We start from the raw sequence: 27,546 nt of genomic DNA on the forward strand, positions 1-27,546 counted from the left end.
AGCATCATTTAAGAGGCATCTAGACAGGTATATGAACGGGCGTGAACAGAGGGAAGTCGACCTTGGAAAATAGGAGACAGCTTTAGATAAAGGATCTGGATTGGCGCAGGCTGGGAGGGCCGAAGGGCCTGTTCCTGTGCTGTAAATTTCTTTGTTCTTTGTACTCGTGACACTAAGCGATTTTCTTTCTTTTTCTTTCTACTTTTTAAAGGATTAAAACAGGAATTTAGGGAGCTAGGGTGGAAGTTGAGAGCCAGGACAAACTATGTTGTCATCTCTGGTTTGTTGCCGGTGCCACGTGCTAGTGAAGTGAGGAACAGGGAGAGAGTGCAGATAAACACGTGGCTACAGGGATGGTGTAGGAGGGAGGGTTTCAGATACGTGGATAATTGGAGCACATTCTGGGGAAGGTGGTACCTGTACAGACAGGACGGTTTGCACCTGAACCAGAGGGGCACCAATATCCTGGGAAGGAATTTTGCTACGGCTCTTCGGGGGGGGGGGGGTGTTTAAACTAATTTGTAAGGGGGCTGGGAAAACGAGCTGTAGTACAGAAGTCAGCGTTGAGAGTAGTGAGGTACTGAGGAGGGTATCAAGGTCGCAGGAGTGTACCGGCAGACAGAAAGGTGGGTTGAAGTTGTACCTAATTCAATGCAAGGTAGGTGAACTTGGAGCATGGATTGATGCTTGGGACTACGATGTTGTGGCCATTACGGAAACATGGTTAGAACAGGGACAGGAATGGTTGTTGGAAGTTCCGGGGTATAGATGTTTCAGTAACAGTAGGGAAGGTGGTAAAAGAGGTGGAGGAGTAGCAATGTTAATCAAGGATAGTTTAACGGCTGCAGAAAGGCAGTTAAAAGGGGATCTGCCTACTGAGGTAATATGGCCCGCGTTAGAAATAGGAAAGGATGGTCACATTGTTAGGAATTTTCTCAGGCCCCCAAATAGTAACAGAGATGTGGAGGAAGAAATTGCAAAACAGATTATGGATAGGTGTGGAGGTCTCAGGGTAGTTGTCATAGGTGATTTTAAATTTCCAAATATTGATTGGAACCTCTATAGGTCGAACAGTTCGGATGGTGCAGTTTTTGTACAGTGTGTGCAGGAGGGTTTCCTGACACAATATGTGGATATGCCGACAAGAGGAGGGGTCACATTGGATTTGGTACTGGGTAATGAACCGGGCCAAGTGTTAGATTTGTTTGTGGGAGAGCACTTTGGAGATAGTGACCACAATTCGGTATCTTTCACTATTGAAATGGAGAGGGATAGGGCCATACGGCAGGGCAAGGTTTATAATTGGGGGAGGGGTAATTATGATGCGATTAGGCAAGAATTAGGGAGCATAAGATGGGAACAAAAACTGTCAGGGAAAGGCACAAATGATAAGTGGAGCTTGTTCAAGGAACAAATACTGCGTGTCCTTGATAGATATGTCCTTGTCAGACAGGGAGGAAATGGCCCTGTGAGGGAACCATGGTTCACAAAAGAGGTTGAATGTCTTGTCAAGAGGAAAAAGGAAGCGGATGTAAGGATGAGAAAACAAGGTTCTGTTGGGTCGCTTGAGGGTTGCAAGGTGGCAAGGAATTGGCTAAAAAAAGGGCTTGGGAGAGCTAGGAGAGGGTATGAGAAGTCCTTGGCGGGTCGGATCAAGGAAAACGCCAAGGCTTTTTACTCTTATGTGAGAAATAAAAGAATGACCAGGATGAGGGTAGGGCCAGTCAAGGACTGTAGTGGGAACTTGTGCATGGAGTCAGAAGAAATAGGAGAGGCGTTGAATGAATACTTTTCTTCAGTGTTCCCCAAGGAGAGGGGCCATGTTTTTGAGGATGAGAGTGTGATACAGGCGGGTAGGCTGGAGGAGATAGATGTTCTGAGGAAGGATGTATTGGCAATTTTGAAAAACCTGAGGGTCGACAAGTCCCCTGGGCCAGACGGGATATATCCAAGGATTCTTTGGGAGGCAAAGGATGAGATTGCAGAGCCTTTGGCTTTGATCTTTGGGTCCTCACTGTCCACGGGGATAGTGCCAGAGGACTGGAGAGTGGTGAATGTTGTTCCTCTGTTCAAGAAAGGGAATAGGAATGACCCTGGTAATTATAGGCCAACTAGTCTTACTTCGGTGATCGGTAAGTTAATGGAAACGGTGCTGAACGATAGGATTTATGACCATTTGGAAAGATGAACTTAATCTGGGATAGTGAACACGGATTTGTGAAGGGTAAGTCTTGCCTCACAAATTTGATTCAATTCTTTGAGGACGTAACTAAGTGTGTAGATGAAGGTAGAGCAGTTGATGTCGTATACATGGATTTTAGCAATGCATTTGATAAGGTTCCCCATGGTCAGCTCATGAAGAAAGTAAGGAGGTGTGGGATAGAGGGAAATTTGGCCAATTGGATAAGTAACTGGCTATCACATCGAAGACAGAGGGTGATTTTTTTGACTGGAGACCAGTTACCAGCGGTTTACCACAGGGATCAGTGCTGGGTCCTGTACTATTTGTGAATTTTATCAATGACTTGGAGGAGGGGGCTGAAGGGTGGGTCAGTAAATTTTCTGATGACACTAAGATTGGTGGAGTAGTGGATGAGGTGGAGGGCTGTTGTAGGCTGCAAAGAGACATTGATAGGATGCAGAGCTGGGCCGAAAAATGGCAGATGGAATTTAACTCTGATAAGTGCAAGGTGATTCATTTCGGTAGAAAAAATTTGCATGTGGATTACAGGGTCAACGGCAGGGTTCTGAGGAATGTGGAGGAACAGAGAGATCTTGGGGTTCATGTCCACAGATCTCTGAAGGTTGCCACTCAAGTGGATAGAGACGTGAAGAAGGCTTAGGGTGTGTTAGCGTTTATTAACAGGGGGCTTGAGTTTAAGAGCCGCGGGGTTATGCTGCAACTATACATGACCGTGGTGAAACCACATTTGGAGTATTGTGTGCAGTTCTGGTCACCTCATTATAGGAAGGATGTGGAAGCATTGGAAAGGGTGCAAAGGAGATTTACCAGGATGCTGCCTGGTTTGCAAGATAGGTCTTATGAGGAAATGTTGAGGGAGCTAGGGCTGTTCTCTTTGGAGCGGAGGAGGATGAGAGGCGACTTAATAGAGGTTTATAAGATGATGAGGGGGATAGATAGAGTGGATGTCCAGAGACTATTTCCTCGGGTGGATGTAGCTGTTACAAAGGGGGCATAATTGTAAGATTCAGGGTGGGAGATATAGGAGGGATGTCCAAGGTATGTTCTTTACTCAGAGAGTAGTTAGGGCATGGACTGGACTGCCTGCTGTGATAGTGGAGTTGGACAATTTCGGAACTTTCAAGCCGTTATTGGATAGGCAAATGGAGCACACTAGAATGACAGGGAGTGGGATAGCTTGATCTTGGTCTTGGACAATGCTCGGTACAACTTCGAGGGCCGAAGGGCCTGTTCTGTTCTGTACTGTTCTATGTTCTGTGTTCTATTCCGCCTCTACCACCCTCCCAAGCAGTGCATTCCAGACAGTCACCACTCTGAGTAAAAATGTTTTTTCCTCTAATCCCCGTTAAACCTCCCACCCCTCACTTTGAACTTGTGTCCCCTCAAAACCGACCCTTCAACTAAGGGGAACAGCTGCTCCCTGTCCACCCTGTTCAGTCCCCTGAAGAAATGGAAGAACATTAAGCAGAGCAGAACGGTGGCACATTTGAAGTGTAATTCTCTATAAATATTTTCAAGGTTTAATGTATCCAAAAAGAGGTAACCCATGAACCCCGAGTGTAGATAAGTTATCTTTTTAAAACTCCTCCGTGTGCTGCCATGTGGTGCTCCCACCATATATTTAGCTGAAGTGGAGGCAGGCTGTTGATCTTGTTGGCCTGGAATAACCTTTGCCCTCATTCTCTGGCTGCCTGAGGCCTGGAAGGCCCTGACACATTAAAGGCCCCCTGTACAGTCGAGAAGTCGCCTCTGTCGCCGCAGCTGAATGCAACGTTGGTGTCGCTGGCAGAGGAGCCGAAGAGCCTCTGTCCATACCAAGAGCACTTTGAGAGAAGCCCTCGGATGCTTTAGACATCTGCTACCCCCTCCGTTTCACGGTGGAACTGTACCTCCCTTATCACCTGAGGATCTAAGAATGTGGTGCTGATTCTAGGATGTCTTATTCCCTCCTCTCGCCAAGCAGTTGTTGCACAATGTTCTCATCTCTGGTATTCACAGTAGTCTGCTACATATGGACTTCTGGTGGCAGCATGTAGGAGGAGGTCGCAGCAGGACCCCGGAGCCTGCCTGCGCCGCCTGGTCCCGCCGGTAAGGGAGGTGGTTTAATTCATGCCGGCGGGACCGACATTACAGCAGCGGGACTTCGGACTTCAGCCCATCGCGGGCCGGAGACTCGCCGGCGGGGGGCCCGCCTACAGGGTGTTTCATAGTCCTTCACGTTCAAATTACTTTCTAAAGTGTGTTCACTATTGTAATGCAGACAAATACTTAAGTGCAGCAGAAATATAATTGTCCTTAAAGAGATGTAGTTTTGACTTTTTTAATTTCTATTTTTTTTTAGCTCGTGACATCAAAGTAATCAGGCCCTTGGAAGACCTCGAAGTGATTGAGCAAGAGAGTGCTGCCTTCTTATGTGAAATCTCGCATGATGAAGTTGATTTTCAGTGGTTTAAGAATGGTGTAAAAATCAAGGCTGGGGAAAACGTGAAAATTCGTCAGGAAGGTAGAATTTTTTACATTTTGATTTAATTTGATTTTATATATAATTTTAATAGGAATTGTATTAGAATTGGGATTGACTATTTTTCAAATAATTTGTTCCAATAATAAGGATCAGAGTGGAATTGAAAAACAAATAAGAGAATAAAGGGAGAATATAAATGACTGAGGATTATATAAAGGGAATCAAAGGGCATGATTTAACTATATGGGAACAAAGTCGCACAGTGAGCGTGTTTAGCCACGTGTTTCCCGCAGCTTGCAGCACCGGAAAGCACAACAGCGTAAAACAGCACTCGCGTTAGATAGGAGGCTGCAATGGGGAATGCACGGCCGAGACCGCACATAGCCCCGTTTTGTGCATGGAAGAGCTCCACTCGCTGGAACTCCTCACTGGAGCAAGAGATCGGGATGCCATTAAAAATGGTGTCCTGATCTCTGAAGCCCCCTGAACTGATTTCTGACCTTCCCTCAAGCCCCAATGCACTATGTGAGGGTCTCCATCCCTACCAACCCTCCCCAAAACAATAGTGCAGGGCAACCCAAGCCGGGATGCCACCATGCAAAAAATGCCAGCTTGGCACCTTGGCAGCGCCAACTTGGCACCCTGGAAGTGCCTCTGCCAGCTGACAGTGCCACCTGGGCACCTTGGAAGTGCCAGGCTGACATTGCCAGGGTGCCCGCATGGCACCAGCAGTGTCAGAGTACCGACCTGCCCAAAGGGCATGCACCTGGGAGCCTCTGATCCCCGGGACATTCTGTCTGGTCCCTGTTTGTGGGGACCAGTACTGAAAGGCACTCGTCCGAGGTCTCTAAGGCGAAGAAGATAGATCCCACACCTTGGGGACCTCAGGAATCTGCACATTAAAGTGAAACAAGATGACTCCCATTAATATGCAAATTTGGCAAAACATTGATCTCGCGCGGTGTTGCAAGCCAGGTAAATTCCAGGAGTGGGTTCTCCCGGCTTCTATCAGCACGTTGTGCCGCGACGAGCTGCTTTTCAGGCGCAGCGTGGTCGTAAAAGTACACACAAGCAGTTTTCGATAAGCGTATAAATATTAATAGGCTGCTAAAAGTAGTGGGGCTGCTAATGAACTCAAAAGAGTATTTACGCATGGAGGTAGGGATTCCAACTCGGGTACTAAATGAATATTTTGCATAATCCACATGATTTAATGGCCTCGTTGCGCCCGACCTGCTGACGTGACAAGGCGTCTAATCTTGTATGAGGTCGCTTGCTCATTTAAATATGGCTACGCCATATTCTGATGTCTGGGGACATGGTCTCACCTGGGAGACCTAGCCAGGGTGGCATTTAGCACTGGTCCACAAAAACGTGTATTGACACCTGGGGGATGGGCCACGCCATTGAAGGCCCCGGGTGGTCAAGCTCTGGAAAGGGTGGTACTAGGCACTGGGGAACCTCAGCTCTGCCATCCTAGCATCGTGGTATTGCAACATGGGCACCTGGTGGGTGGCATTGCCAGACTGGCAGTACCAAGATGCCTGGGTTCACGTGCCAGGGATTGGGCACAGGAGTGCCTTGCCCTTCAGAGGTAGGGAGAGGAGGACTTGTGTATCCCTTAAGAGGTAAGTTGGGCGAGGGGGAGGGTTCTGAAACTGTAGTGGGGAAGCTAAGGGAGGTCGAAAGATCGTGGCGGACTTTCAATTGGTGTCTCGATCCGCAAATCTTCCTGCTTTGGTGAGTAAATGTGGCCTCAGCGGGTTGTTCCTTGCCAAGGCCAGAAGAAAACGGCGAGTCCTGTTAGATAACGGAGTCACTCTGGGCCCTGCACTGCTAAGAAACACCCCGCTATACGCACGCAATACGAGACTCATTCTTCCACGTTAAATCACACCCACAGTACAAGTGGTGGTGAAATAAGACGGTAAGACACAGGAGCATAATTAGATCGTTCGGCCATCGAGACTGCTCTGCCATTCCATCATGGCAAGACACTTGGAATGTTGGTGTTGCAAATGGAATGTTGGACTGGAACATAAACTAAGTAAATCTTACTCCAACTGTAATGGGCAGTTGTGAGACTGTTTTTAGAGCACAAGTTTGATCTCCTTATTCAAGTTGGGGGGGGGATATACTTGTTTTGCCGTTAAGAGAAGATTCACTTAGCTGATTCCTGGGATGATCTCTGCTTTATGAAGAATAGGGGCTGGTTTAGCACAGTGGGCTAAACGACTGGCTTGTAATGCGGAACAATGCTAGCAGCACGGGTTCAATTCCCGAACCGGCCTCCCCGAACAGGCGCCGGAATGTGGCGACTAGGGTCTTTTCACAGTAACTCCATTAAAGCCTACTTGTGACAATAAGCTATTATTGTTATTACATCTCGAGCAGGTTTAACCTATACATGTTGGACTTCATACGAATGAGTGGTGCTGTTATTGAAACACCTAGAGCCTGAAGGGAATTGGCAGGGTAGATGCTGAGAGGGTGTTCCCTTCTTGGAAGAATTGAGAACTAGGGGAACAATTTAAAAATAAAACATCTCCATTTAAAAAACAGGGATGAGAAAGAAAATCTGCTCTGAAAGGGTTGTTGGTCTTTGAAATTCTCTTCCTCAGAGAGCAATGGAGACCAGGGCTGGAATGTTCAATTCTAGTATCTACGTTTAGTGGGAGGCGTGGAACTGGGAGGGATTGCCACTGTGGGACTGACCACATGCAATCTTCAGCTGTTCAGCTCATCATGTATGCTTCCACATGAAGCTTGCTGAACCTTATGGCGGGGATGGGAAGGAAATTGCATTCCCCGTGGTTACCTCGTGAGGTCGATGGTCCGGGTACCATATTTTTAAAAAAAATTTTTAAAATAATTTTTATTGGAATTTATTGAAAAATATATATCAACAAAACAATAATAACACTAACAATAATAATATTAAACACCCACCGGCACCCGTAACAACGCATATAACAAACCCCCCCACCCCCCCCCCCCCCACCCCAATAAACAACAAAATAAATTAACAATAAGCAAATTAACTTAAACACTATCCCCCTAAAAACCAACCCCCCTTTCCCCCCTCCCCCCCCCCGGGTTGCTGCTGCTGCTGACCTAGTACCTTATCGTTGAGCCAGAAAGTCGAGGAAAGGCTGCCACCTCCTAAAGAACCCTTGTACCGACCCCCTCAGGGCGAATTTGACCCTCTTCAGCTGAATGAATCCCGCCATGTCATTAATCCAGGTCTCCATGCTCGGAGGTCTCGCATCTTTCCACTGCAGCAAGATCCTTCGCCGGGCTACTAGGGACGCAAAGGCCAAAACATCGGCCCCTTTCGCCTCCAGCACTCCCGGCTCCACCCCAACCCCAAATATCGCGAGTCCCCAGCCTGGCTTGACCCTGGATCCCACCACCCTCGACACCGTCCTTGCCACCCCCTTCCAGAACTCCTCCAGTGCCGGGCATGCCCAGAACATATGGGCATGGTTCGCTGGACTCCCCGAACACCTGACGCACCTGTCTTCGCCCCCAAAGAACCTACTCATACTAGATCTGGACATGTGGGCCCGATGCAGCACCTTGAACTGGATGAGGCTAAGCCTCGCACATGAAGAGGAGGAGTTCACCCTCTCCAGGGCATCCGCCCATGCCCCTCCTCAATCTGCTCCCCCAGCTTCACCTCCCACTTAACCTTCAGCTCCTCTACCGACGCCTCCCCCACCTCCTGCATTACCTGGTAGATGTCATACACCTTCCCATCCCCGACCCACACCCCCGAAAGCACCCTATCCCTTACCCCCCGCGGGGGCAGCAAAGGGAACCCCTCCACCTGTCGCCTAGCAAACGCCTTAACCTGAAGGTACCTGAACATATTGCCCGGGGGGGAGCTCAAACTTCTCCTCCAGTTCACCAAGGCTCGCGAACCTCCCGTCGATAAACAGGTCTCCCAACTTCCTAATGCCCGCCCTGTGCCACCCCAGGAACCCGCCATCCATGTTCCCTGGGACAAACCGGTGGTTCCCCCGCAGCGGGGCCTCCACCGAGCCCCCCACTTCCCCCCTGTGTCGCCTCCACTGCCCCTAAATTTTGAGGGTAGCCGCCACCACCCACCCGGCAGCGGCGCCGTTACCAGTACTTTCAGGCTCGTGCCTCCACATGACGCCATCTCCATCCGTTTCCATGCTGCCCCCTCCCCATCCATTACCCACTTACGCACAATCGAGACGTTAGCCGCCCAATAGTACCCAGAGAGGTTGGGCAGCGCCAGCCCCCCTCTATCCCTGCCCCGCTCCAAAAAGACCCTCCTTACCCTCGGAGTCCCGTGCGCCCAAACAAATCCCAGAATGCTGCTGTTCACCCTCCTAAAAAAGGTCCTCGGGGAGGCACTGTAACAAAATCAAAAACCTCGGGAGCACCGTCATTTTAACGGACTGTACTCTACCCGCCAACGACAATGGCAGCATGTCCCACCTTTTAAATTCCTCCTCCATCTGCTCCACCAACCTAGTAAAATTGAGCTTGTGCAGAGTCCCGCAGCTCCTAGCCACCTGAACCCCCAGGTACCTAAAACTCCTCCCTGCCCTCTTTAGCGGGAGCCTACCAATCCCCTCCTTCTGATCTCCCGGGTGTACGACAAACAGCTCACTCTTGCCCAGGTTCAATTTATATCCCGAGAAACCCCCGAACTCAGCAAGAATCTCCATCACCTCCGGCGTTCCCACCACCGGGTCTGCTACACACAACAGCAAGTCATCCGCATACAGCAACACTCGGTGCTCCTCCCCACCTCGCACCAAACCCCTCCACCTCCTCGACTCCCTGAGAGCCATGGCAAGAGGCTCAATTGCCAGTGCAAAAAGCAAGGGGGACAGGGGGCACTCCTGCCTCGTCCCACGGTGGAGCCTGAAGTACTCGGACCTCCTCCCATTTGTCGCTACACTCGCCATTGGGGCCTCATACAGCAACCTCACCCATTTAATAAATCCCACCCCAAACCCGAACCTCTCCAACACCTCCCACAAGTACCCCCACTCAACCCTGTCAAAGGCCTTCTCCGCATCCAATGCCACCACAATCTCCGCCTCTCCTTCTGCTGCCGGCATCATTATCACATTTAGCAGCCTTCGCACGTTAGTGTTCAGCTGCCTCCCCTTCACAAAACCCGTCTGATCTCCATGTACCACCCCCGGCACCCAGTCCTCTATTCTAGTGGCCAAAATCTTCGCCAGCAACTTGGCGTCTACATTCAGCAGTGAAATCGGCCTGTATGATCTGCACTGCAAGGGGTCCTTATCACGCTTCGGGATCAGGGAGATTAGCGCCCGAGACATCGTCGGGGGCAGATCACCCCCCTCCCATGCCTCGTTGAAGGTCCTAACCAACAGGGGGCCCAGCAGGTCCGCATATTTCTTATAAAATTCAACCGGGAACCCATCCGGTCCCGGCGCCTTCCCCGACTGCATGTGGCCAATCCCACTGACCAGCTCCTCCAACTCGATCGGCACCCCCAGTCCCTCCACCTGCTCCTCCTGCACCCTTGGAAATCGGAGCCTGTCCATAAAACTCTCCATTCCCCCTCCCACCGCCGGCGGCTCCGACCGGTACAGTTCCCTATAGAAGTCCCTAAAGACCTCATTGACCTCTGCCCCCTGCCGCACCACATTCCCATCTCTATCCTTCACTCCACCAATCTCCCAAGCCGCATCCCGCTTACGAAGCTGGTGCGCCAGCATCCTACCCGCCTTCTCTCCATACTCATAGACCGCTCCCTGTGCCTTCCTCCACTGTGTCTCCGCCTTTCTGGTGGTCAACAAATCAAACTTGGCCTGCAAGCTGCGCCGTTCCCCCAGCAATCCCTCCTCCGGGGCCTCTGCGTACCTCCTATCCACACTCAACAGCTCCTCCACCAGTCTCTCCCTCTCCCTCCTCTCCCCCCTCTCCCTATGGGCTCGGATGGAGATCAGCTCCCCCCTAATCACTGCCTTCAGAGCCTCCCACACCATCCCTACCTGGATCGCCCCAGTATCATTGACCTCGAGGTACCTCTCGATACATCCCCGAACCCTCCTACACACCTCCTCATCAGCCAACAACCCCACGTCCGGACGCCAAAGCGGGCGCTGGTCCCGCACCTCCCCCATCTCCAGATCCACCCAATGCGGAGCATGGTCCGAAATCGCAATAGCCGAATACTCGGCCTCCTCCACCCTCGGGACCAGTCCCCTACTCAAAACAAAGAAATCAATGCGGGAATACACCCTGTGCACATGGGAGAAAAAAGAGCACTCCCGAGCCCTCGGCCCCCCGAACCTCCAGGGATCCACTCCTCCCATCTGGTCCATAAACCCCCTCAACACCTTGGCCGCCGCCGGCCTCCTGTCTGTCCTTGAACTAGAACGATCCAGTAGGGGATCCAGCACCGTATTGAAGTTCCCCCCCATGATCAAGCCCCCCATCTCCAGGTCAGGAATGCGGCCCAACATAGGCCTCATGAAACCAGCATCATCCCAATTTGGGGCGTACACATTAACCAACACCACCCTCTCCCCCTGCAGCTTACAGCTTACCATCACATATCTGCCGCCACTATCAGCCACAACCTCAGACGCCTCAAACGCCACCCTCTTCCCCACCGGGATCGCCACACCCCGCTTCTTCGAGTCGAGCCCTGAGTGGAAAACCTGCCCCATCCACCCCTTCCTCAGACGGACCTGGTCCGCCACCTTCAGGTGCGTCTCCTGGAGCATGGCCACGTCCGCCTTCAGCCCCTTCAGATGCGAAAACACCCGGGCCCGCTTAACCGGCCCATTCAACCCCCTCACGTTCCACGTAATCAGCCGGATCAGGGGGCACCCCGCCCCCCTCCCCCGTCGACTAGCCACAGCCCATCGACTGCTCGCCCCTGGCCAGCACCCATTCGGCCCGTTTCCCACGGCGATAGACCTCACCCCGACCCGCACCAACTCCTCCCTGGCCAATCCAGCAGCAACCCGGTACCACCCCCCCCCCCCCCCCCCCAGGCTAGGACCCCTCCTAGCCGCGACTCTCCCTCCACTGTACTCCCGAGAGCCAGCTGACTTCTGATGACCCCGGCAGATCCCGCTCCAACTCCGACCCCTCCCGATATGAGGTCCCCCCTCCTCCCTCGCATCAGGTCCTTGGCACCGCTTCAGCATGGGAAACGCGGTCTAATAACCACGCGCCTCGCCACCAGCTCCACCCCCTCGTCCCGCAGCGTGGGAAACCAGAGAAAAGCCTGTTTTCACACTGCCCCACCCCACCAACGCAGCTCCCAAACCGCAGTCCCAACCCAACCACCAACTCCGTACAAACAAAGACACAGATCAACCACAAACCCCAGTACGCCCCTTAGATCACAAAACCATAACCCACATCGTCCGAAAGCGAGCGAAAAAACAGAAACAAACAGAATAACCCGCTACAGCATAAACAATGAGACAGAAATAGAAAAACTCCCACAGCCCCCAATCTCTAGTTCGAGTCCAGCTTTTCAGCCTGCACAAAGGCCCACGCTTCCTCCGGGGACTCGTCCGGTTAAACCCGGCTCTCCGCTTGGCCACCTCCGCACTCCAGTCCTGGTAGAGACGCACTGCCGAATTCTCCCACTTACTACTCCTCACCTTCTTGGCCCATCGGAGAACACACTCCCGGTCACTGAACCGATGGAACCGCACCAGCACCGCCCGCGGAGGTTCATTCGCCTTAGGCCGCCTGGCCAGTACTGTGTGGGCCCCCTCCAGCTCCAGGGGCAGATGGAAGGATCCTGCCCCCACCAGCGAGTTCAACATCACGGCCACATAGGCCGGCAGGTCCGACCCCTCCAGCCCCTCCTCGAGGCCCAGGATCCGCAGGTTCTTCCTCCGTAACCGAAGCTCCATCTCCTCGAACCGATCTTGCCACTTTTTATGAAGCGCCTCGTGTATCTCCACCTTCCCCACGAGGGCCGAAACCTCCTCCTCGCGCTCAGAGGCCTGCTGCTGCAACTCAAGTACCGCTACACCCTGGGTTGTCTGGGTCTCCAGCAGCTTACTCGTCGTCACCTTCAGGGATTCCAACAACTCCCCTTTCAGCTCCGTGAAATAGCGCAGAAGGGCCGCCTGCTGCTCCTCAGCCCACTGCCTCCACTCCTCAGGGGCTCCACCGGCCGCCATTTTGTCCACCTTCCCCCGCTTTTCCAGGGGAGCTGCTGCCATTTTTCTCCTCGCCCCACTTCGAGTCCGCACCATAAATCCCGTGGGGTTTTGCTCCAAACCCCTTTATCCACCGGGAATCGTCGAATCAGCGCCGTTTGGGGCCCTTAAAAGAGCCCACAAGTCCCCTTAAAGCGGGAGCTGCCGAACGTGCGGCTTAGCTCCGCATCGCCGCAACCAGAATCCGGGTACTATATTAATGGGCACCCATTTGTTAACTGCAAGCCAAGAGCTCTTCATTATGCCAAGACCAGGATGTCACAGACCAGACAACATGTAGCCCCATGATTCAGTGAAGCCTCGTTGGAATTCTCCTCCAGACTGTCCTGGAAAGGCAGAAAGTGTTATTTTCTTGGAATGGCAGCAAGGGGCCTCTCATCTGGTCACGACAGCCTGACCAGAGGTTGCAGCAGAGTTTAGCACCCTGGAAACCCACCAATGAACAGCCCAGCAGTTCAGGAAGAAGATAGAACATAGAACATAGAACACTACAGCGCAGTACGGGCCCTTCGGCCCTCGATGTTGCGCCGACCTGTGAAACCATCTGAAGCCTATCTGACCTACACTATTCCATTTTCATCCATATGTCTATCCAGTGACCACTTAAATGCCCTTAAAGTTGGCGAGTCTACTACTGTTGCAGGCAGGGCGTTCCACACCCCTACTACTCTCTGAGTAAAGAAACTGCCTCTGATATCTGTCCTATATCTATCACCCCTCAATTTAAAGCTATGTCCCCTCGTAGTTGGTCATCGCCATCCGAGGAAAAAGACTCTCACTGTCCACCCTATCTAACCCTCTGACTATCTTAAATGTCTCTATTAAGTCACCTCTCAGCCTTCTCCTCTCTAACGAAAACAACCTCAATTCCCTGAGCCTTTCCTCGTAAGACCTTCCCTCCATACCAGGCAACATCCTAGTAAATCTCCTCTGAACCCTTTCCAAAGCTTCCACATCCTTCCTATAATGTGGTGACCAGAACTGCACGCAGTACTCCAGGTGTGGCCGCACCAGAGTTATGTACAGCTGCAGCATGACCTTGTGGTTCCGAAACTCAATCCCCCTGCTTATAAAGGCTAGCACACCATATGCCTTCTTAACAGCCCTATTAACCTGGATGGCAACTTTCAGGGATTTATGTACCTGGATGCCGAGATCTCTCTGTTCATCTACACTACCAAGAATCTTGCCATTAGCCCAGTACTCTGCATTCCTGTTACTCCTTCCAAAGTGAACCACCTCACACTTTTCCGCATTAAACTCCATCTGCCACCTCTCAGCCCAGCTCTGCAGCTTATCTATGTCCCTCTGTATCCTACAACATCCTTCAGCACTATCCACAACTCCACCGACCTTCGTGTCATCTGCAAATTTACTAACCCATCCTTCTACACCCTCTTCCAGGTCATTTATAAAAATGACAAACATCAGTGGCCCCAAAACAGATCCTTGCGGTACACCACTAGTAACTGAACTCCAGGATGAACATTTGCCATCAACCACCACCCTCTGTCTTCTTTCAGCTAGCCAATTACTGATCCAAACCGCTAAATCACCTTCAATTCCATACTTCCTTATTTTCTGCAATAGCCTACCGTGGGGAACCTTATCAAACGCCTTACTGAAATCCATATACACCATATCAACAGCTTTACCCTGATCCACCTGTTTGGTCACCTTCTCAAAAAACTCAATAAGGTTTGTGAGGCATGACCTACCCTTCACAAAACCGTGTTGACTATCGCCAATCAACTTGTTCTTTTCAAGATGATTATAAACCCTATCTCTTATAACCTTTTCCAACATTTTACCCACAACCGAAGTAAGGCTCACAGGTCTATAATTACCAGGGTTGTCTCTATTCCCCTTCTTGAACAAGGGGACAACATTTGCTATCCTCCAGTCTTCCGGCACTATTCCTGTCGACAAAGACGACATAAAGATCAAGGACAACGGCTCTGCAATCTCCTCCCTGGCTTCCCAGAGAATCCTAGGATAAATCCCATCTGCCCCGGGGGACTTATCTATTTTGACATTTTCCAAAATTGCTAACACCTCTTCCTTTTGAACCTCAATTCCATCTAGCCTGGTCGACTGAACCTGAGTGTTCTCCTCGACAACATTGTCTTTCTCCAGTGTAAACACTGACGAAAAATATCCATTTAACGCTTCCCCTATCTCCTCTGATTCCACACACAACTTTCCACTAAGATGAATGATCTGTTGCTCTCCTCCAGGGTCAGTGGCACTGTCTGCTCACTGCAAACTGACACTCATAAGGGTGTCAGACTGAATCTTAGGTTATGGAACTCAGTAACAGTAGAAACATGTGCTCTGAATAAGCTAGCCACTTTACGCTCCAAATTTTCTATCAGTTGCAGGGCATCCAATTTGTTAATTACTTACTTGGATGGGCTTAGGAGATGCCATTGGCATGCATAGTCCTAAACTGCACATGCATCCATAGTGATGACCGCCAATCATTCTGTCAGTCTACAGGTCAAAAACACAGTAAGAGGAGCCGGCCGAGACCAAACGTGGCATCCTGGACATTCGAGTTCTCATCTCTTTTGAGGTGTGGACCAGGAAGGAGCAGTACTGTGCCTGAGCAGGAGATGAACCCTAACATTGACCCTCTTAGGGCGAACTTAATTTTCTCCAAACAGAGAAAGCTAGCCATGTCAGTTAGCCAGGTCTCCGACTTTGGGGGCTTTGAGTCCCTCTAAGCTAATAATATCCGTCTCTGGGCTACTAGGGGAGCAAAGGCCACAATGTCTGCCTCATTCTCCTCCTGGATTCCCTGGTCTTCCGACACTCCGAAAATTGCCACCTCTGGACTCAGCGCCACCCTTGTTTTCAATACTTTGGAAATGACCTCCGCAAACCCCTGCCAGAATCCCCTAAGCTTCAGGCATGCCCAGAACATATGAACATGGTTCGCTGGTCCTCCCGCACACCTTGCGCACCTGTGTTCCACCCCAAAGAATCTACTCATTCAGGCCACTGTCATGGTGGCCCGGTGAACGACCTTAAACTGTATCAGGCTGGGCCTGGCACATGTTGTGGACGCGTTGACTCTGCTCAACGCATCCGCCCAGTGACCATCCTCTATCACTCCTCCTAACTCCTACCCACACTCGGTAAACTACCCTGTCCTGTATCCCCCTTGGCGGTAGGAGCGGGAAGGTTGAGACCTACCTGCGTAGGAAGTCTCGCGCCTGCAGGTACCTAAATTAATTCCGTCCCGTCAGTTCAAATTTCACCTCAAACTCCCGCAAGCTGGGAAAGCTCCCTTCTATAAAAATATATCCCATCATCTCAATCCCTGCTCTCTGCCAAGCGGCAGCATGGTAACACAAGTGGATAGCACTGTAGCTTCACAGTGCCAGGGTCCCAGGTTCGATTCCCTGCTGGGTCACTGTGCGGAGTCTGCACATTCCCCCCGTATCTGCGTGGGTTTCCTCCGGGTGCTCCGATTTCCTCCCTCTGTCCAAAGATGTGCAGGTTAGGTGGATTGGCCATGATAAATTGCCCTTAGTGACGAAAACGGTTAGGAGGGTTATTGAGTTACGGGGATAGGGTGGAAGTAAGGGCTAGAGTGGGTCGGTGCAGTCTCGATGGTCCGAATGGCCTCCTGCACTGTTTGTTCTATCTATTTATCTATCTATCTATCCCCCCCCACCCCCACCATCCACTTCCTAATCATGGCTATATTCGCCGACCAGTAATAATACTAAAGTTCGGGAGTGCCAGCCCGCCCTCCCACCAGCTGCGCTCCAACATCCCCTTTTTAACTCACGGGGTCTTAACCCGCCCATACAAAGCCCAAGATCATCTTGTTGACCTGTTTAAAAAAGCACCGAGGAATAAAGATGGGGAGACACTGAATCACAAACAGGAATCTCGGGAGAACCGTCATTTTCACTGGCTGTACCCTCCCAGCCAGTGACAACGGGAGCACGTTCCACCTCTGAAAATCCTTCTTCATTTGGTTTATTAGTCGGGCCAGATTAAGCTTGTGCAGCTGTTCCCATTCCCGCGCCACCTGGGTGCCTAGGTACCGAAAGCTTCCTCCTACCACTCTAAACGGCAGATCCCCCAACCCCCTCCTGCCCCCTTGCCTAGATCGCGAACATCTCGCTTTTCTCCATGTTCAATTTATAACCTGAATACCGGCCAGAATCCCCATAATTTCTTCCATCCCTTCCAATGGGTCCAACACATATATGAGCAACTCGTTCCCATATAGCGTGACCCTGTGTTCTATACCTTCCCGGACCAGTCCCTTCCAGCCCTTTGAGGCTCTCAATGCAATTGCAAACGGTTCGATGACCAGTGCGAATAACAGCGGGGAGAGGAGGCATCCCTGCCCCGTCTCCCGGTGCACCCTAAAATAGCCCGATGTCAGCTTGTTCGTCCAAACACTCGCCATGGGCGGCTGATACAGCAGCCTTACCCAGTCAATGAAGCCCTGTCCAAATCCAAACCGCCCCATACCTCCCACAGATAATCCTATTCCACCCGGTCAGATGCCTTCTCTGCGACCATTGCGACCACTACCTCTACGTCCCTACCCTCTGGGGGCATCATGATAACATTCAACAGCCGCCTTACGTTGGCCACCAGCTCCTCCCCTTAACAAATCCCGTCTGGTCCTCCCGAATCACGTCCGGGACGCAGTCCTCAATCTTTGAGGACAAGATCTTGGCCAACAATTTGGCATCTACATTTAGTGGGAGATTGGTCTGTAGGATCCGCATAACTCCGGGTCCTTATCCCGCTTCAGAATCAATGAGATAGTGGCCTGTGACATCGTTGGGGGCAGCCCTCCTCTCTCCCTTGGCTCATTAAATGTCCTCATCAGCAGTGGCCCCAACATCCCAGAGAACATTTTGTAAAACTCCACGGGGTACCCATCCCGTCCCGGGTCTTTACCTGACTGCATGGCCTTCAGCCCATCGGCTATCTCTTCCGACCCGATCAGGGCCCCCAGCCCTTCTACCAAGTCTTCATCAACCTTCGGGAACTTCAGCCCCCCCTAAGAACTGCCTCATCCCCTCCGGCCCAGCTGGGAGTTCCGACTCATACAGCCTGCTGTAGAATTCCTCGAACGTCTGAACAGCTGAATCTCCGACCCGGTTCCCATCTCTGTCCCTTACATTCCCAATCCCCCTGCCCGCATCCTGCTTTCTAAGCTTCTGCGCAAGCATTCAACTGGCCTTCTCCCCATATTCATAGGTCGGCCCCTCGCCTTCCTCAGCTGCTCTTCCCTGTAGTTAACAAGCCAGACTCCGCCTGTAGCCTCTGTTGTTCCCTCAGAAGCCCTGCCTCTCGGGCCTGTGCATACCTCCTGTCTACCCGTAGTATTTCCTTAATCAGTCGGTTAGTCTCTGCTCTGTCTGCCGTCTCCCTGTGGGCCCGTATCGAGATCAGCTCCCCTCTAACCACTGCCTTCAGCGCTTCCCAGACCACCACTAAACTTCCCCCATGCCGTTGACTTCCAGATAATTCTGGGTACATTTCGTCAGCCGCCCACACGCCTCCTTATCAGCTAAAAGTCCCACGTCTAGCCTCCAGTGCAGGCGCTGGCTACTCTCCTTGCTCACCTGTAGGTCAACCCAGTGCGGGGCATGATCCAAGATCGTGATCGCTGAATACCCCTCTCTCCCCTCCCCGTGTCCCCCTCTCTCTCCCCCCCCACCAATAACCAGCTTTTATGAATCCAGGTCCGGGATCTTCCCCAACATTCTCCTTATGAACTCCACATCATCCCAATTTGGCGCGTACACATTCACGAGCACCACCGGCAGCCCCTTCAACTTTCCACAGACCATTATAGAACGTAGAACATAGAACATACAGTGCAGAAGGAGGCCATTCGGCCCATTGATTCTGCACCGACCGACTTGGGCCCTCACTTCCACCCTATCCCGTAACCCAATAACCCCCTCCTACCCTTTTTGGTTACTGAGGGCAATTTATCATGGCCAATCCACCTAACCTCCACATCTTCGTATTGTGGGAGGAAACCGGAGCACCTGGAGGAAACGCACGCAGACATGGGGAGAATGCGCAGACTCCGCACAGACAGTGACCCAGCGGGGAATCGAACGTGGGACCTTGGCGCTGTGAAACCACAGTGCTATCCAACTGTTTAGCACAGGGCTAAATCGCTGGCTTTGAAAGCAGACCAAGCAGGCCAGCAGCACGGTTCGATTCCCGTAACAGCCTCCCCGAACAGGCGCCGGAATGTGGCGACTAGGGGCTTTTCACAGTAACTTCATTTGAAGCCTACTCGTGACAATAAGCGATTTTCATTTTTTCATTTTTCAACTGTACTAACATGCGTGCCCTCTTAACCAACCCATTTAGCCCTCTTACATTCCATGTGATCAGCCTGGGGGGCGGTGGGGGGGGCTTCTCGCTTTCTTGGGCCAGTAACCATCCCGCACCCTACGCATCCGCAGGCCTGCCCCCAGGCAGCCTCCGTCCCCGACTTCCCTATTGTCCCACAGCAAAAGTCTCTCCTTCATTAGCAGAACGTTTCCTGCCTCCTCCCCCCACCCTAGTAACAGCACTATACCCACAGCCCCCTCCAACAAGCATAACATCTGCTCACCCCCCACTGCGCTTCCCGCCTAGCTAGCCTGCTGGCCCCTGCCCATGGCGCCAGACATTTTCCCACCTATTGTTTCCTCCCCCCACTCGGACACACATATGTAAATGTAAACAATCCCAACCCAATTGCCCAAAAGAAACACGCAAAGAAAATCAAAAAGAAGATCTAAGATCTAACATTCACACCTCCATTCCCCATCAGTGCAAATGCAAATTTTAACTCAAGCAGCTCGTCTGCAGACCCCAACTCAATACAAAAGGCATTACAAGTAACATCCAAAGACAGAAAATTTTCTTTTAAAAAAAAAAAATAACCGAAGAGAAGAGCACAAAAAAAAACACATGAGCACTGCAGCTAAGTTCAGTCCAAACACCTCAGTCCGCTACCAGCCCTTTCCTTCTCGCAAAGTCCATCGCTTCCTCGGGCGACTCGAAGTAGAAATGTTGCTCTTCGTGTGTAACCCAAAGACGGGTCGGGTACAGTAGTCCAAACTTTACCTTCTTCTTAAAAAGGGTAGATTTTATCTGGTTGAACCCTGCTCTTCTGGCCACGTCCGTGCTCAGATCCTGATATATTTGCAAGACACTGTTCTCCCATTTGCAGCTCCGCGCCTGCCTGGCCCACCGTAGAATGCACTCCGTGTCCAGGTACCTGTGGAATCTCACCACCATTGCTCTTGGGGGGTCACCTATATGCGGCTTACTCGCTAGCGCTCTGTGAGCCCTGTCCACCTCCAAGAGTCGGGAGAACGTCCCCTCCCCAAGTAGCTTCTCAAACATGGCCGCTATGTATGCCCCTGCATCCGCTCCTTCAGACCCCTCTGGGAGACCCACGATTCTCAGGTTCTGACGGCGGGACCTGTTCTCTAGATCCTCCACCTTCTCCTGGAGCCTTTTCTGTTGGTCTCTCAGCATCCCCACCTCCAACTCCACTGCAGCTTGGTGTTCCTCCTGCTTAGTCAGTGCCTTCTCCACTTTCTGGATCGCCCGATCTTGAGCATCCAGTCTGAGTTCCAGTCGCGCAATCGACTCCTTAATCGGGTCCAAGCATTCCTGTTTCTGCTTGGCGAAGCCCTCCTGTATGAACTGCATCAATTGTTCCGTCGACCGCTGGGTCTGCCATGCTTTCTCCCGTTGCAGCCTCAGCCCAAGCCTTCTCTGTTTTGCCTATTTCTTCCATTGCTAGCACTCCTGGTCCGTGTCTCCATGCACTGATGTAGGATTCCTCTTTACAATTGCGTCCAACGTCAGTTTTCCACTTCAGATCCAAAAAAATCGAGGAAAAAGGTCCAAAGTTCCGACCCGAGCGGGAGCCACCAAATGTGGGACCTGCTCCTTCATAGCCGCCACTGGAAATCAACTGTCCATGTATTGTCTGCTGACATGGCCCTGGCTTACGAACACTTGGGTGTCTCCGCAGAAATGGTGGGGGCTGCCTTTGAATTCCAGATCCAGCTGAACGCATGGTGGCTGCCGGATCTGCTTTCGGGCCTGCACTCCGTTTCACTAACACTGGGTACTGTGCAGCAGTGGCTAGGCGAGACGGAGGCGAGGTACCTCAACTTCTCTCCAGGTGCCGCTTTACCTCAAAGAGGTGCCTTTGGGCACACACAAAGAGGAGGAGTGCCAGCCAGACACCCCAGGGGCTTCATACCAAGGCATTCCAAGAAGAATCTTTCTCTCAGAGGATAGTGAGAGTTTAGAACTCCCTTCTTCGGAAAGCAGTGGAAGCTGAGTCTTTGAGTGTTTTAAAGGCAGAGCTAGATAGATTCTTGATAGACAAGAGTGCAAAACATTACCACTGGTAGACAAGAGGTTACAGACAGAACATCCATGAGCTTATTGAAAGCACAGCAGTCTCGAAGAGTCCAGTGGCCTACTTCTGCTCCTAGTTTGTATGTTTGTGTGCCCTGATGCTCCACCTACTCTCTGCCAGTGACTCCATCGCTTCCAGCAAGTCAAACTGTGCACCTGCATCTATGCAGGAGACCCTCAGCAGGCCAGGTGCTGGAGACCTTGGCTCACGAGAGGGCATTCACAGTCACCACAGTCAACAGAGCATAGCAGTCTGCAGCTCCTTCCATATCAGCTGGGGATGTTGGGATTGCACAATGACATGGTTGTAGAAAATTAAAGATAAAGAAGAATTAAAGATAAAGAAGTTTTAAAGACACAGATGGAACTGATGTACAACTATGGTACATACTTTGGCATTTGTAAATATTTGTTCACTTGCACTATTCGGAAACATCCTGGATTCTATCTTGCTGTTAATTGCTTCAGTACAGGCTTTTAAGAATGTGGAATTTAGGCCCCCATCAGTGTTTGATAATGAATCCCTGTAGATTAATTTCTCTTACTTTATCAACATGGTGATTATTCAGTAATTACACTTGTTCATGATTAAGCGCTGGCTGTTTTTTGTGAGTGCGTGGCCTCGACATGCACCATGGAAACCATGACTTGCAACTCATCCTTTTCTGAGCTCTGAAAGTGGGTTCAAAGAGGTCATTTCATCTGCTGCTGCTGTTGCCCTGATGTGAAATGTGGGTGGAAGCAAGGAGTACTCTGTGTGAATTAAAAATTCTGTGTGAGTAGCAAGAAACACTGTCGATGTCGGGCAGAATTTACAGGCTGTTCACGGCGGTCGGATATTCCAGTCTCACCCACGGCACACCCCTGCCTCAGGTTCCCAGCGACAAGGGGTGTATTAAATGGGAAATCCTGTTGACACTGGCAGGACCAAAAGATGCCGCTGCCACCAGGCCACCCCCGCTGCTGAAAAACATGCAGCGTGTTGTGCAACAAATCCTGCCTGTAATTTCAGAATTGAAAGAGTGAAACTGCACACTGTCTTATTAACAGTAGTAAACCCGATGCTTCCTGCCATGTTTAGAGAAAGATGAAGAGGGTAGATCCAATTGTTAGTGGCCTTGTTGATTTGCCTATTTGAGCTAACATGTAGGTGAACACTAGGAGGCAAGGAGCAAATTAGCCTTGATAGTGTGTAGGATTTAAGAGGTGTGTGTGCCATTGACTGAAGCCTTTGTCAGACCGCACATGGAGCTTTGCTTGCCTCCACAACAAGGATTGTAGTACACTTTGCAAAAAGTCTTTGCAACCAAAGTGCATTGGACCACATTGAAGGACAGCTTAGTGCATGAGATGAGAGAGAGTAGATTGGGGCTATGTGCTGGACTGTGCCGAGGACTGTGAGGCTGTCTGTGAAGGATGAAGAACTCTAAATGTCCTCTGCACAGTCAACATAGAACATACAGTGCAGAAGGAGGCCATTCGGCCCATCGAGTCTGCACCAACCCACTTAAGCCCTTACTTCAACCCTATTCCCGTAACCCAATAACCCCTCCTAACCTTTTTGGTCACCAAGGGCAATTTATCATGGCCAATCCACCCAACCTGCACATCTTTGGACTACGGGAGGAAATCGGAGCACCCGGAGGAAACCCATGCAGACACGGGGAGAACGTGCAGACTCCACACAGACAGTAACCAGCGGGGAATCGAACCTGGGACCCTGGCGCTATGAAGCCACAGTGCTATCCACTTGTGCTACTGTGCTGCCCATAGAATAGAAATCCATGCAGAATAGATGTTTACCTTAGCTAGGGTGTCCTAAATAACCAATCACCGTCTTGCACTAATACTTTTAAAAAAATTTTAGAGTACCCAATTAATTTTTTCCAATTAAGGGGCAATTTAGCGTGGCTAATCCACCTAGCCTGCACATCTTTGGGTTGTGGGGGCGAAACCCACGCAAACACGGGGAGAATGTGCAAACTCCACATGGACAGTGACCCAGGGCCGGGATCGAACCTGGGACTTCGGCGCCGTGAGGCAGCAGGGCTAACCCACTGCGCCACTGTGCTGCCTTGCACTAATTCTAAGGCCATCTAGGACTGAGACTTGTAGCAGTCTTTGTGATTGGAGGGTCGAGAATGCTTGCTACTCAGCAATCCATAGAGCAGGTGAGGCATTCTCAGTGAGTGGATTCACAAATAACCTCAAAGCTTTTTGGCATGAAAGATATCAAGGGATATGGGTTTACAATGGGCAAACGGCAATTATGCGTAGGGATAGGGGGTTTTCAGAATGAAATCTTCCCTGATCAATCTGCGTGGTGGAAAGATCTTGAGGGGCCAAATGATGTTCTCATGCTGCTCCCTGTGGACCATCTATTTGGTTCTGCCTGAAAGAGCTCTCTGCCAAGTGTGCCCCCCCTCGGGAGCAGGTGTCAGGGTGACATGAGTGCATCCCCGCCAGGTAAGATTTATATAGTTTTCAAGTCGCCATGCACATGAACTTTGTGAGGGCATTGGAAAATTCTCAATTCTACTGACAGGTGTTAGAGGTTGTGGGATAGTAGAGCGGTTTGCAGTTTCTAATGTGTGCATTTGGTGTCAGGCAACTGTTTATCAGCACAGTTTGGTGCATACAAAGGATTAAACCACCAGCAGGACAGATATTAAGTAATGTAATTTAATTCAGCTATCATAAATCAAGCAACATTGGAGCAAAGTATAATGTCTGAAACCAAAAAAGAGTTGGGGCCTACCAGCCAGCAGAAGACAGAAAACCAAATAGCAATGGAAAAGTCTTTGCGGCTTAGTGTGCCTGGAATCTTGTCAGCTACCAGATTGTCAGAACCTGTTTGCACCATCATACCATTGCAATAGCCTATTTGTGTGGCTCTGCAAAACCCTGGCTCTGTTGTCAACAACATCCCCTTCACTGTCTTCATCATCGGAGGAGACATCTCACTCCTCCATGTCTTTCTCAGTCAAGATGTTCCCCTTTGTGGCGAGGTTGTGTGGGGTGCAGCAGACAACAATGATCGGGACACATTTTGTGATGAGTATTGGAGAGGCCCACTGAGTGGTTGACACATCTTAACTTTAACTTTATATGGTCTGCTCAATCTTGGACCTTGTGGAGGCATGTACAGCATTTCACATCCCCTCACAGTGCTCTATGGGCAGCGAATTGGAATCCTCAGCCAGGGTGTCTTGGCTTCAGGAGTGAACCCTACAATTGCTGAGATCCTTCAAAAACATATATTACCTGAGAGTGGGTCAGAATTCAGGAGTCATGAGAGCTCCCTGGGAACCAAACACAAAAATGTAGGATTTGCATTCAGTGATCACAATTCAGCTGAATGTTCAAATCGTGGAACTGTTCCAATCGATGAATGTGACTGGCTGTTGCCAAGGAGCTCTAAAGGCCACATTTATGTGGTCCCGTACCAGCCTCCCCGAATAGGCACCGGAATGTGGCGACTAGAGGCTTTTCACAGTAACTTCATTTGAAGCTTACTTGTGACAATAAGTGATTTTCATTTCATTTCATTTTCATTCATTTCATTTCATTTTCATTCATTTCATTTCATTTTCATTTGTGCTGCCAAAAGCATCTTGCACTGTGGGAAACCTTAGATTGCTGCAAAACCCAATGCTCTCGCAGTTTGACTGCAGGATCCAGTCAAAATTGAACAGATTCATGCACTCTCCTGAACAGGACATCTGACACCTATTAGATATATTTGTGTGCACTGACTGGAAGATTCCGTGCAGATCCCCAGTGGAGCCCTGGAAGGAGCTTTAAGGTGGTGGTGACCTTTAATGCATGGTATTCCGTCTAGGTCCTTGTGGCCGCATGACGTGGAGAAGCTGGCAGATGTGCACAAATACGTTTCTGATCATTCTGAGGTGCATTCGGAATTGTTTTTCTCTCATCTGTAGGTAGATACACCATCTGTGATATACGTGTGATTAGACCAATGTTTATTGTTGCACTGGCCCCGAGTGGCCAGAATCCTGATCTTCTCGAAGCTCTGCTGCCTTTTGCTGATCGGGCCTTTGATCTTCCTAGCCTTGTGCCAATCTGCACAAGTTGCTCCTCCTTATCATCTGCATGAGAGCCAATAAAAAGGCACGGTTTCCAGCCACCTGCATCATCTAGGTCTTGTTTGATCTGTGAATGAATTGTAGCAATCAATCTACAGAACATATTGAAGTTTGCCTCCATCTATCTTCGAGCCATCAAGCCAGAGCTAAGCCCTGTGCCTTGCTTCTGTGCAGACCTTACATCCCCACCACACCTCTTCCAGATGAAGGACATCATGGAGGAACAGAAATGAGTGTTTCTCCCCTTCATACATGACTGTGCATGGAGACATTGCTCTTTGACCAGGGTAGTGACACCCATGTGTGAGAACCTTCCATCCGATACTATTTGGCTTGCCTTCATTTCCCATAAGACTTTATGGAGAAACCATTGCCATGCCAGCCTAGAAATATGCATCACATGATCTTTTGTGAGTCGTGACGATTTACCTGGGAAGATGGAAGTTTGGAGTTTGGTGCCATCCACCAGCTGTGCTCCTTGGAGGCATCCACCTTCCACCTTTCATTTTGACAGTAGCAAATCACAAAGAATGAATGGCAGCTCCAAACTTTGCTGGAATCTCAATATTATCAGACCCATGAGTCAGGAAGTAAACCTATTGCCATGGAGGCTTCACCAGAGAGCGGAAAACAGCACTGAGCATGTTTCTCTGCTAGTTGCATCATGATTATTAGAGTTTAAAAAATTCTTTCATGGGATGTGGGTGCTGCAGGCAAGGCCAGTGGTTGCCCTTCCCTAATTGCCCTTGAACTGAGTGGTGTTTTAAGAGTCAACCACATTGCTGTGGATCTAGAGTCACATGTAAGCCAGACCGGGTAAGGATGGCAGATTTTCTTCCTTAAAGGGATTTGAACCAAGGTTCCCAGAGCATTACCCTGGGTCTCTGGATTACTAGTCCAGTGACAACACCATTACGTCACCATCTCCCTATACTTGGTCATTTGTGCTTCTTTTGATCTCCCTGACCTCTCCCACTTGAATGGATTGCAAATATATCTGCTAGACTGGTTCTGTGCCAGGCGCTGAGGGAATCAACAAGATGGAAAACATACTTGACTTGTCCTCACCAACCTGCCTGCCGCATATGCTTCTGTCCATGAAAGAATTGTTAGGAATAATCACTGCAAAGTCCTTGTGGAGACAAAGTCCTGTCTTCACATTGAGGATAGCCTCCATCGTGTTATGTGGCACGACTGCAGTGCTAAATAGGAGAGATTCCAAACAGATTAGCAACTCAAGACTGGGAAATCCTGAGGTGCTGTGGGCTATCATCAGCAGCAGAATTGTACTGAACTACAACCTGTAACTTCATGGCCCAGAATTTCTGCACCCTACCACCAAACCAGGGGCTCAACACTGGTTCAATGAAGAGTGCAGGAGGAAATGACAGGAGCAGCACCAATTGTAACTAAAAATAAGAGGTCAACTTGATGAATCTAAAACACAGGAATACTCATGTACCAAACAGCATAAACATTAAGTAATAGATAGAGCGAAGTGATTCTAAAACCAATGGATCAGATATAAGCTCTGCATTCTTGCCATATTCAGGCGTGAATGATGGTGGACAACTAAACAACTCACTGGTGGAGGAGGCTTCACAAATATCCCCATCCTCAATGATGGGGGATCCCAGCATATCAGTGCAAAAGATGAGGCTAAAGCATTCACCACACTCTTCAGCCAGAAATGCGGAGTGGATGATCCACCTTGGCCTCCCCCAGAGGACTCTAGCATCACAGATGCCAGTGTTCAGCCAATTCGATTCACTCCACGTGATATCAAGAAATGGCTGAAGGCACTGGATCCTCCAAAGACTAGAAGCCCTGACAATATAGTACTGAAGGCCTGTGTTCCAGAACATGTTGCACCTCTAGCCAAGTTGTTCCAGTAAAGCTACAATACTGGCATCTACCCAACAATGTGGAAAATTGCCCAGGTGTGCTCTTTACATAAGAAGCAGGACGAACCTTACCTGGCCAATTACCACCCATCAGTCTACTCTCGATCATTAGTAAAATAATGGAAGGAGACATGTACAGTGCTACCAAGTGTTATTTGTTTCAAAATAACTTGCTCACCAATGCTCAGTTTGGGTTCTGCCATTCAGTTCATTACAGCCTTTGTTC

General features: G+C 50.2%; 1 protein-coding gene across 3 annotated transcripts in view; it reads left to right on the forward strand.

Annotated features, from left to right (window-relative positions):
- obscnb (obscurin, cytoskeletal calmodulin and titin-interacting RhoGEF b) overlaps window positions 1-27,546 on the forward strand; it is an 896,193-nt gene that overhangs the window by 190,531 nt on the left and 678,116 nt on the right. For all 3 annotated transcript variants that reach the window (XM_038798455.1, XM_038798456.1, XM_038798458.1), the window contains exon 20: window positions 4,545-4,706. In XM_038798455.1, coding sequence (XP_038654383.1) covers window positions 4,545-4,706 — 162 coding nt within the window. The remainder of the gene's footprint in view (window positions 1-4,544; window positions 4,707-27,546) is intronic.

This window comes from Scyliorhinus canicula, chromosome 5 (assembly GCF_902713615.1).
Source record: "Scyliorhinus canicula chromosome 5, sScyCan1.1, whole genome shotgun sequence".
Classification (NCBI taxonomy): domain Eukaryota; kingdom Metazoa; phylum Chordata; class Chondrichthyes; order Carcharhiniformes; family Scyliorhinidae; genus Scyliorhinus; species Scyliorhinus canicula.